Source organism: Polyodon spathula, chromosome 3 (assembly GCF_017654505.1).
Source record: "Polyodon spathula isolate WHYD16114869_AA chromosome 3, ASM1765450v1, whole genome shotgun sequence".
NCBI lineage: Eukaryota > Metazoa > Chordata > Actinopteri > Acipenseriformes > Polyodontidae > Polyodon > Polyodon spathula.
The window spans coordinates 28,968,839-28,980,910 of NC_054536.1; the positions used below are offsets into that span (position 1 = coordinate 28,968,839).

At 38.9% G+C, this 12,072-nt stretch overlaps 1 protein-coding gene across 8 annotated transcripts in view; it reads right to left on the bottom strand.

Annotated features, from left to right (window-relative positions):
- The window catches only part of LOC121312951 (poly(rC)-binding protein 3-like), a 295,367-nt gene that overhangs the window by 24,628 nt on the left and 258,667 nt on the right, over window positions 1-12,072 (bottom strand). For 7 of the 8 annotated variants that reach the window (XM_041244948.1, XM_041244950.1, XM_041244944.1 and 4 more), the window contains 5 exons: window positions 11,744-11,903; window positions 7,731-7,754; window positions 7,606-7,638; window positions 7,101-7,217; window positions 2,549-2,680 (listed from right to left, as the gene is read on the bottom strand). In XM_041244948.1, the coding sequence (XP_041100882.1) occupies window positions 2,549-2,680; window positions 7,101-7,217; window positions 7,606-7,638; window positions 7,731-7,754; window positions 11,744-11,851 (414 nt within the window). In that variant the 5' untranslated portion in view covers window positions 11,852-11,903. The remainder of the gene's footprint in view (window positions 1-2,548; window positions 2,681-7,100; window positions 7,218-7,605; window positions 7,639-7,730; window positions 7,755-11,743; window positions 11,904-12,072) is intronic. The other variant, XM_041244947.1, reaches the window with a different exon arrangement.

Below are 12,072 nucleotides of genomic sequence, written 5' to 3' on the forward strand. Positions count from 1 at the left end.
GTCCCGAGTCGTAGGCGAGGGCGCTAAAGAAAGTCAAGGTCATCTACCACACGGTACAGCCACAATCACTATTAGAAAACTATTTATTTCTTTATTTTCTCTTTAAAAACAACTTTAAAACCTATATTTACCTTGAACTTCAGATATTTCGCTGGGTAACCTCATGCTGAGGAAAATAGTCCCTAACATAATTAGAATATAAAAACGACATCCACGTAAAGAAAATTAGGCTTCCAAGCCAAAGGCTGCGCACTTAACAGCAGACTGCTTTTATTTGAAAACATCTGACCAACAGACTCCAAACTTGGTAGGTATTGTTCCAGTGACAGCAGAATACAAATATGTCAAAATGGTTATGTTTTACAAAATAAGATGGCTACCAGGTGTACGTTTACGTCTGAAATTTAAAACTGCCTCAGCTGACAAACGGTTTACTTGACTAACTCGAAACTTCACAAGCATCATCCTTGACACTGTAGCAATAAAACTGACTTAAGAAACTTGCGTTAAACAAAATGGCTGCCTGACGCATTTTTGAAAAAAAGAAAACTTTCAAAATCTTCTTCTGTGGAACAGTTGAAGTTGCTGATTTTAAACTTGACACATTGAGAACTAAACACGCTTAGATGGGTACTGATACTGGGGCTTGGGAGTCCTAAAACTGCCTGGCAGTTCTAGTTATTATTATTATTATTATTATTATTATTATTATTATTATTGCTAACATATTTATTTACTGGGGTCTTACTCTTTTTTAGTATAATTTATCTGGACATTTGTTGAATACTCCGTGTAGTATTGAGTCAGACTCAAAACTTGTTATTGGAGGCGGGCTGTCATTCAAGCTGTCAGGGAGTGGATTGACTGATGTGGAAAGAACTGAAACAGGGTTGGCAGTTTGACTCGCTGGTTTTGAGGGAGGGTGTTGTTTGCATCCAGTTGATGACAGAATTGTGGACCAATCATGTCTTTCCTGTAGATTTGCTGTCCAGTAATTGCGAATTGAGTCGTCATCGCGGTGCCCTGTCACAGACATGATTTTGCTCGTCTCTAGACCAGCATCAGAAAGTATGTCTAAGTAGCTTTTTATGTTATCAGATTAGTTGTAGATTAGAATGTTAAGGGAAAAAGCCGGTATTTATGAGCGGATTGATTTGAAATGTAATTCACAGTTAAGCCCTTCAACATTTCAGCGGGCATCTATGCAAAATAGAAGCCTGCTAGATCTGGAAGCTGATTGGCTGTTCGCACTCGATCATTTTCTAGTAGGGATTAGATGCCTCTAGGTCAACTAATCAGAGTCTCTGATTGAGTAACCTTCCATATATAGATATATATCTATACTATATATCTATATCTATATATATATATATATATATATATATATATATATATATATATATATATATATATACACACACAGTGCCATGAAAAAGTATTTGCCCCCTCTCTAATTTTCTGCATTACTGCATTTTTTTGACACTGAATGATATCAACATCTAATATTAGATAAAAGGGACCCTGAGTGAACAAATAACACAAAATAACATTACCACCACCATCTTGACCGTTGGTATGAGGTTTTTACTGTGGAATTAAATGTTTGGTTTTCCCCAGACATAACACGGCCCATGTTGGCCAAAAAGTTCCACTTTTGACTGATCTGTCCATAGAACATTGTTCAAGAACTCTTGAGGATCATCTAGATGCTTTTTCACAAACTTGAGACAAGCATTCATGTTCTTCTTAGTGAGCAGTGGTGTCCACCTTGCTACTCTGCCATGAATCCCATTTTTGCCCAGTGTCTTTCTAATGGTGGAGTCATGAACACTGACCTTAGCCGAGGCGAGAGAGGCCTGCAATCCTTGGATGTTCTTCTAGGGTTCTTTGTGACTTCATGGACGATTTTATGTCTTGCTCTTGGAGAGATTTTGGCAGGAGGGCAACTCCTGGGAAGATTTACTACTGTCCCAAACTTTCTCCATTTGGACAATATGGCTCTGACTGTGGTTTGGTGGAGCCCCAGAGCCTTAAAAATGGCTTTGTAACCCTTTCCAGACTGACAGGCATCAACATCTTTTTTCCGGAGGTCTTCAGGAATTTCTTTTGATCATGGCATGATGTGTCTCTAGAACCTGTGTGCTGACAGCTTCACTCTGATGGTAAGGGCCAAAGTTAGTCAGATTTATATTGGGCAGGGCTGGCCCAAATCAGGCCTGATTGTTAACCAAAGTATTCAAACAGCTGACCCTAACTATCCCTTTAATTGGGTTGAGTTAACTAGGGGGGCAATAACTTTTTCACACCTGGAGATTGCATGTTTGATACCTTGCACACCAAACAAATGAAAGCAGCATCAAACTTTGGTGTCATTTTTTCTCTCAGACTCCCTCTATATACTACTACAACCCACATAAAGATCTGACCAAATTCAATGTGAAAAATGTGCCAAAATGCAGAAAATTAGACAGGGGGCAAATACTTTTTCATAGCACTGTATATATAATCGTTTGTTTTGCTGACTGGAATAGATGGAACTTTGATTTACCTCTCTGATTTCCTTGATCTTGGACCCTCCTTTTCCTATTAATGAGCCACACTGGCTTCCAGGAACCACCAGTCTCAGCGTCACTGGCGGTTTACTTGTCACTGTACTGTTTGTCATTGAAGCATTTATGTCCTGTAAGAAAGAAGTTAATAAAAATTAACAAGGGTTTTGTTACTCCAGTTAACACGCTGATCCCCTGTACAGTGACCCAGGATCAAAGCAAACACCCAATTTGGGCCTGCATGAAGGAGCTAGGCCCAGAACTTAATCAAGTTTGTATAGCAAACAAACACTCTGGGACATCTTTGAAGGTTTTTTTTTTCCCCATTTCACCTGTGATCTTCAATAACAATGCAGTGGCACTACAATGGCATTGTGGCTGTTCTGTAATAGAGAAAGAGGCAAAGCTAGCACAAGGGCACTGGCAATGTTATCATAGCTGCCATTTGTAGAATGGTACACAGTGAGAAGGTTTTATCATGTTTTGGAATACAAATAGTTTTGGATTGTATGAACCAATACAAACTAGTATTCCATTGCAGTGCCATGGTACTGCAAGGCTCCTTAAACAGAGTCCCAGACCTCCAATGGCATTGGATCCTTTTTAAAAAGAGCCACAGGGGACTCAGGTGTAATAATAATAAAGTCCACTTTATTCTTGGGTTAATACAGGCATAACAATTCACAATTATTGCAAATACATTCTGAATATTAGAACATTGTAAAAATGAATCGCTAATGTCAGATGTGAAGGACCTTAGCTAACAGATGTGGGGATGGATGGACAGGAAACTTGGAGGTTCACAACTTTGTAATCCAAAATCTTTGCTTTGATTTTTAAAGAGCTTTAGGATAGAATTGTAGCATACCAATACATTGAATCAAAATGATGATGTTTTGTGTTTACACTAGCAGGCCTTTACTGGTGGATAATGACAAGGAATGCTGCATGTTGATTGGCTGAGGCAGTGTTCAATGTACTATTAGGTTTAAAATAATCCCTTAGACTTCAACATGTCCCAAAAGAGGAGAAAACATCAGGAGAAAATATACATGTGCTGTCTCTCTATCTCTGTGAGCAACAAGAACACGGAGTGGGTAAATACATCAGAACTGTTAGAAATAACATCATGCTTTGAAAAGATAAACAAGTGTTTTTCATGATGTGATTTTGCACTGGAAATTGCAGCTTTAAAGTTGAATGTTTGTTTTGTTTTGAAATGACAAAACGGTGGACTTACTGCAGCAGCTTTGAATTGTATTTCACCAGTCATTAAATATGTTAACTGCACTTCTTGATTCTTTATTGTGACCTTGTGCTGTGCTTTACCTTTGAATTTTAAGCATGACTAATTGTAGCATGACTCAACGTAGCCTAATGTTAAAAATACTCCCTGCCTGAGTCAATGCTCTCCCCCTTTTGCCTTAATGACAACTTTACGCCCCCTGGGTGTTGATTCGGCAGATTCCGATATATATAAATATTAGTATTGAAAGACAAGGAATACAATGTATTAACATAATGCTACTGTAGCCGGCCAATCAGTGAAAGAAAACCACTTCCAGACAGATGTTTGTCAAACTTATCCAGGTAACATTTATTTTGGTGTTTCCCATATTTACAGTAACTTGATTATGCCTTTTCCAATTATACAAACAGGCATATGGAACGCACTGACTACACACTTGCAGTACAACAAGGACTTTACTCCTCCACCATTCCACTTCTTCCTGAAAACCCGTCCAATCAGGACCATAAGTTGTGACATCACAATCACCTCTGATGTTCTTCCTCATTTTAACAAATTGCAACTACACTATTTGCAATTGAAAGGTTTTTTTTTTTTTTTTTTTTTTTCTAAATTCTGTTTTCTGTGCTTAACCACGGATCCAAGGAACCAGACTGCGGCGGAAAAACACAGATTTTCTATGCTCTCAGAGAATTTTTTGTTTTACACTTGGGGCGGGGCAAAAAACATGAAAGGCTTTTTTTGGTTGTTTGATAACAAAATCAATTATTTAATCAATTTTTTTTTTTTTTTTTTATTGCAGAATTTTAGTGTCGCCCTAGGTAAAGGGCGTCTGCTAAGAAATACATAATAATATAATCATCAACACAGGCAATTGTGATTTAAATTTAGTAAACATACTTGTTCAATAAAATTGCTTCTAGAAGGCACAGGTGTCGTTGTCCATCCATCAACAGTACAAAAAACCTTTGACCATTGTTCCATAGTCCGATTTCTGTTTTCTTGTGCATATTTTAGCCTTTTAGTCTTGTTCCCCTTTCTTAACAGAGGTATTCTTGCTGCAACACATCTTTTAAGTCCTGATTTCAAGAGTGACCTTCGTACTGTTGATTTGATGGACAATAACACCTGTGCCTTCTGCCAGTTCTGTTGTCAGTTCAACGCTTGTCTTCTTTCTATTCCTTAAGGATATTATCCTCAAGGGCTCGGTCCCATTTTGGATCTCAGAGGCCTGAACATATTCCTGAAGGTGAGAAAGTTCAACATGCTAACTACCTGTCACATTCTCCAGTCCGTCTGGCCTGGCGGCTGGTTTGCAACCGTGGCCCTCTGGGACACATACTTCTATGTCCCAATACATCCTGGCCACAGAAAGTACCTCTGCTTCGCTTTTCAGGGCAGCATGTACGAGTTCTGTGTTCTGCCATTGGGTCTGTCTCTTGTTCCCAGGACTTTCTCCAAGTGCATGGACACAGTTCTAGCACCCCTGCGGCTACAGAGGGTCAGGGTCCTCAATTACTTGGATGACAGTAAGCAAGCCGTGTCTCACATGGCTCTAGTGATGGAGCATTTTACCCAGCTGGGGCTCACACGCAAGTGACATTTTTCCTTGGGATCCATCTCAGACAGTCAGTGCAGGTGGTGCTGTACCAACGGTTGCCAGGACTGCTGGCCGCAGCCTCCTCTGTCCTCTATCCAGGGGGAGCTACGGTCCCCGGGGTTGCACCAAGTGGCGTTCCAGTTGCTCACCTGGGCACAACCGTTTTTTCTGTCCCTCAGGGCAGTCCACCTGCCAGTGGTTTCGAACCAGGCAGCAGACCTGCATTCCCAGGTTGTAGCCATGATTTGACACAGGTTTGGCAGCGTGACAGTTTTCCTCAGAGGAGTCCAGACATTGCTTTCTGTGGTTTTCAATTCAGAAAGGCGGGGGCCCTCTGGGAATAGATGCCCCAGCCCACAGAGGCCTCAGGGCTTGCTGAATGCCTTCTCCCCTCTAGCGCTGATCCCATCTTTCTTGGAAAAAGTATGGAATGGGGTCGCGAGGGTCCTCCTGCTTACGTTGCACTGGTCCAGGGGGATATGGTTTACCACTCTCAGCTAGCTCATTTAGGGACAGCCGTGGCGGAACCCGCTACACAGGGACCTTTTCAGTCAGGCTCAGGGCCATCTGTGGCACCAGACCTCGGGTCAATCCAGCTGTGGGTCTGGCCCTTAAACGGAAGCGTCTGAATGCCTTCGGATTCTCAGACTGTTATAGTCACAGAATAGAATGCTAGAGCCTCTTTTACAAGGTCTCAGTATTCTTATAAATGGAGGATTTTCCAGGAGTGGTGCTTGGCGTGAGACCATGACCCCATCTCCTGCCCCATGTCGGTTGTTTTGCAGTTACTACAGGACCTCCTAGAGAAGGGTAAATCCCCCTCTATGTTGAAGGTGTACCTGGCTGCTATATGTATGTGCCACGTCAAAATTGACTTTGTGTCTCCCGGAGCTCATTTTTTGGCAGTGCAGTTTTTAAAAAGGACTAGGCGGCTCTGCCATTCCCTTAAACCAGTGGTTTCTTCATGGAGTCTGGACTTGGTTTAGAGGCTCTTATGAAAGCTCATTTCGAGCCTCTGCATTCAGTGGAGCCTAAATACTTGTCTTTCTCCTGGCCGTCACGTCAGCCAAATGTGTCATTGAGTTACAGGCCCTTTCCATGGAGGGTTAAGCCCTAACCCAGCTTTTCTGCCTAAGGTTGTTTCACAGTTTCACTTGAACCAATCGGTGGAACTGGAGGCGTAACACCTCAGTGCCCTGACATGGCAGAGTGTATTAAGCCTCTAATCTGTTTAAGAAGGTTATTTTATTAGATGCCATTACTATAATACTAAAATATAATTCTGAACGTCTTTAAGAGATGCAGATGTAGGTTTCATTTTACTTGCAAAACAATCAGCAAAATAAATCGGTTCAAATTCAGATGTGTCTTAGACAGCATTCAGTGGTTTTATACCATAAACACGCAGTCATTATTCTGCAGCGCACCTCTACTTAAGAAATACTCTTAGGAAAACCAAAGCTGGCTTTACAGCAGCTTTTAACCACTTACAAAATAAGCCTCCAAGCTACAACTAAATTGTCTATTAGTGTCAGTGCTACAAGCATTATACAGGATAAAAATAATTTACTTATAGTTTGGGAAACATTAGGTCGGAACAGCAAGGCATAACTGTCTGTTTTTATGTACCATTTATTTTACAAACCACAGAAATATTTAAATGATGTCACTGTGGTGGAAAAAAAAGTTTGATTTACTGTACCTCTTCAAACTTAAGTGCAATCATGGAAAAGGCTTTGAAAATGGCATCTGTGGGACCGGTAACTGTGACAATCCTCTCTGGGCAGGATCCTTCTGAAATGTTGATTCGAGCACCACTCTGGTAATTTGAGAGGTTTAGTCAAGTTTTATTACATTTGCATTTGAAGAAGTATAGGGCACTTATGAGTGATGTTGATGGAACCGGACTGCAGCGATAACATATTTTTCAGTATAACATTGAGCTACATTTTTAAAGCTATTTACTCCAAAACATCATTAGTTCAATTTCTTTTCAGGAAGGAAAAAACACTGAATACAATTCTAAAGCAAATAAAAACAACACTTATATTTGCTTATGTTTCTGCATATTAATATTTGCTTGTTCCTGTATTTTAATTGTAGGAGTGTATTTGTTTTAATCACCTCAGAATGATTGATATGCCAATCTGACATTTTTAAATCCTGTTATCTCTACAATAGCAGAACACACAATGGAAATGACTTACCTCTTCTCTCATCTTTTTAACTGTTTCCCCTTTCTGAGAAAAAAAAAAAAAAACATCAAAGTTAAAAAGAAAAAGTTGTCTCTTACCAAAATAAATGAAAGATACCAAATAAACAGTATACCTACTTTTCCAATAATACTTCCAACTTCCTAAAAAAAAAAAAAAAAAAAAAAAAAGGAAAATCACAATATTAGAAAAAAATGGTTAACTCAGTTAATGCAGTTATTATAAGAACCTTAACGTTTTGTTTGTGGGTATTGTGTTGTGCTGTGCCAGTAATGCACTATTTACACAGTGTCCCCCTTGTCTATCTCCGAGACCAGAATTATTGTTTGAGTAACACTTCTATAAGCATTTCCAAAATCAGAATTACATCTCAAATACATCTACTACACACAGGTTTTGTCGCCTGAACTCTGAAGTAGAGCCGGTGTCACGGGAAATATGTTAAAAAAAAACTAAAATAGAGCGAGCAATTTCCTGAAGATAAAGCGTATTTATAATACAAATGAAACATAAATATACAATACGATAAATGTAAACTTTTAAAAAAAATACTGTCTGCAATACACTTCGATAAATAAGATGACAACATATTTAAACAAAAATTACTGTCTGCAATGCAAAACTTGTTTTCGTTTCTTAAAAAAGAAAAAATACAAATGGTGTCCTGTAATTTTCGAAGAACACAGAGAACCTTGCTTTTAAGTTCTAAGATTCGCGCATGCGTAGAAAGGCTCAAAAAGGCAAACGCTAACTTATTTCACATCTAACCGATGACACCGGAACCGTGAAACTCTGGCCTCTCAAGATGTTTGGTACTGGCTCGGCGTTGAGCAAGGCTGTGGGTGGGGTTAACCAGATAAGGTCTACCAAAAGATTTCACAGGAACTGACAAATATGGAACTAAACCACAGCGCGAAAGTGTTGTGAAAAAATAAAATAAATAAAACAGGAAACGAAATATCAGAACAATAAAGCGGGTCAGACTGCAAAAAAGTAAATATTATGATTTGATGAATGCAGGTCTTGGTCACAGACCTGCAACGACTGGCGCCAATGTGTTGAATTCTGGAATAGATGTGCAGTCCCACATGGGATGAACCTGAGTTTACACATTACAACATTCTTTATGCTTTGCCGCTTTATATTTATTTATTTATTTATTTATTTTTTAAAGTATTTCTTCTTTAAATTGTTTAATGCTGACAGGTATCATTTAAAACACAGACAAAAAAATAGTGTGCAAGATCTACTGCGGTTTCATTAATTGTATTCCATATATTTTTCTAATAAATCGAAACGTCGTAAATAGAAGCACATTTTCCCATAGGAACAATGCTATAAATTGGGGTTACATTCCTGACTCTTGGGCTAGATAATGTATTTTAACAAAAATGACCCGTTATATTGTACTTATGCAAATATTTATTTAACTCTTTACACTCAGCCAGTTGATTTCTGTGTGCTGCCGCCTCAGGCACCTACCTGGCTTGTTTAAAAGTACAGATTTGGGGCTTTGCAATGATGTATTCAGTGTGTGTATGCGGTACTCCTAGCCGGAAATACGATCGCATGAAGTTTAGGCCCTCATGTGACATCATGTGAGTTCACAGCTTAGGTTTCATCTTGAGTCCATTGCTATTATCAGACATTGTTATGAGCAAATAAATTCTAAAAAAAAAAAAAACAGTGGCATGCATAAAAAAAAAAAAAAAAAAAAAAACTAAGTGACTGAGTCAGGGCGACCACGACAGGTACTGCAGTTCGGACACCGACACGTGTCTCGTGTCGTAAATGCCATATCAATATCAGTCAAAGCAAGGTAATAATACAAAAGTCGTAAGTGCCGTGCGTGGTAAATCGAAGCATCATAAGTGGAGGAGTGCCTGTAGTTATTCTAACTAATAATATGAAATTAAGTTATTCGGTTTGTATTTGCATTCAGCAACATGTGATATACAAACAAGACTTTTTTTTTGACAACACTGTTTTGCGCTGCAGTTTAGTCTCATATTTCTCAATTCCTGTGAAATCTTTTGGTAGACTTTATCATTTTGGATAGTACGACCTTGGGAACCAATCTCAAAATAAATCCACACCACTCCTCTGTGCGCCTATGTCCACTGAATTAGACGTCACATTCCACAGTGCAGAGTCTATTTTGAACAGTAGCATGAACACACCGAGCCGCGCTGGGTGGGCTCGGCTTGGTTCCAGTTTGGCTCGGCTTGGCTCGGGTGTGGAAGTATGAAAAGGCTATTAATAAACCAAGTATCCTATCTGTACACACACACACACACACACACACACACACACACACATATAGGGCAAACTACCCTTACACAAGCATGACATGGTCTATTTTCATGCTTTGATACTCTTATCATAGTTTTTACACCATGTTTAGATCTGCTTGGCTTCTTTTTAACTTTTTAAAAAATAAATTTACGGTGCACTAAATGTAAGAAAACACCAATGCTAACCTATGTGTTAGAATCCCAGTATCTCACAGATCCCAAGCATACTCCCCCCCACACACAACACAAACACACACTAAAGCAAAGACAACCAGCCTCAGGTGGAATGGTGTTGGAAATAGGAGGAATGACACAGCTTTGTTATATAAAGTTATAGGAAAATAACTGGAAGTCTTTTTCAATGCCTTCATGCTATATAGAGTGTGGACAAAGCAGTTTGATTGAAGAGAACTCAGTGAATACATTTTGGATAACAAGCATTGAAAAGTCAGATTACCTTCTTCTGACTGTTTCAGCTATTGTATTGTTTAGTGCTCAAGTACAGTGCCATCTTTTTAAGTCTTTGCAGAGCTACACCAAAGCTATTAACAATGCGATTTCGAATTGTAGTAGAAAAACACACTGCTATGTATAGAGCTCTAGTTAAGATAATAAATCATGTGAACCTTATATAAAGCTCCTAATCCCAGGCTTCTGGAATAAACCTGTGCGCTTCAGCGGCTGCCCTTGCTAGTGTGAGCTGTGACAGGTTATAAACAGGTCAACTAAGATTCTGAGAAACAAGCGGCACATTTAAGCGCGTTCTCGAAATAGAAGTTGATTCTCCATCAAAGAACCAGAGAGTGTAGTTTACTCAAAGAAGGCCTTTTTGGCTTGTTGAATGGCTATTTTTCTTTTGTCTTTTTAGTATCAACTATAATGTAATGTATGTATGTACATTATGTAAGTCTGTATGTATTTATTGAGCATGTCTACGGTAGTAGTGCACCTGAACGGGTTAGCACAACCAGCTACAAGAACAAATTATTTTATCCTAATGGATCATTTTAGAGGATTTAGATGCCGAGTATTACCTGAAAGATTTCTTAAGTGTTAGTTTCTGAGTAAATAAAGTGACAAGTAATATTTCCTGAAACAGATGTATAAGGTGCCTCCTAAAGCACACATGCACTGTTATAACTGCTGTAGCCCACACAGGTACTACAGCACACTTAATAGTCTGCTGATCAAAGTGTTTATACTTTATTATCCTAACCATGGCCCTTGACTTAAATTGTCCCAGGAAAAGGTCCAAGCTTGAAAATGTATTCACTTTCCAAAGCTACATGTTGATACTGTATTAACAATCCAAAGGATACTTTAATGAACGCAATGATTATCTAAAATCGTAAACATTTGGTATCATATCTAAGCAGAGCAGTCTAACAGTAAATGTCTGTTAAGCACCCAGCGGGTTCAAAGAAATTCAAGAAAACCCATTAAAAAAATAAGTAAATAAAAAAGTAAAACATTCTCAATACACAAAACTGTTCATTATAGCAACAATATCTTCTGCAGCAGATACTGGCTAATAGATAACTGACCTTGTATTTCATTAAGGGCTTTAACTGTTTCTGCTGTCAATTACCTAACAGATAATAGGGTGTCATCCATTACTTTCATACCATAATTCTATTCACAAGCATTAGCTCTCTGTGTTTACTGATTAGTTGTCTTGCGTGAACTATGGCATGTCATATTAAAATCCCTTTCATGGCAATTGCTGATACAATACATTTTTGGGATTCCTTAAAACAAAAAAAAAAGTGTAACAGATATGCTTCAAACAGCATGCAATAAAGAGTTATGACATGAACTACACCTGTGGAGTAATTTACCTTTCCATGCATTAGTAGCCGGATAGTCAATGTGACATTGAGCCCCCCTTCGGACACCTTCCCATCCTTCGTGTTTATATTCATCGGCATGTTCATGTTCATATTCATGCTGGCTGTGGCTCCTCGTTACAAATGATCCTTATTTTCACACAGAAACACCCTGTGGAAACAAAGGTACAGTTTAGTTTACCTCCAGTAACACGGCGATATGCGTTGTGGAGGTCTGACTGCAAAGAGTATTCTTTCTTGATTAATTCAAGTACAACTAAGGTCAGACTCTTGAATGGGATACAAAATGTTTCAAAGGCATTTCTGTCTACTTGCTGTGA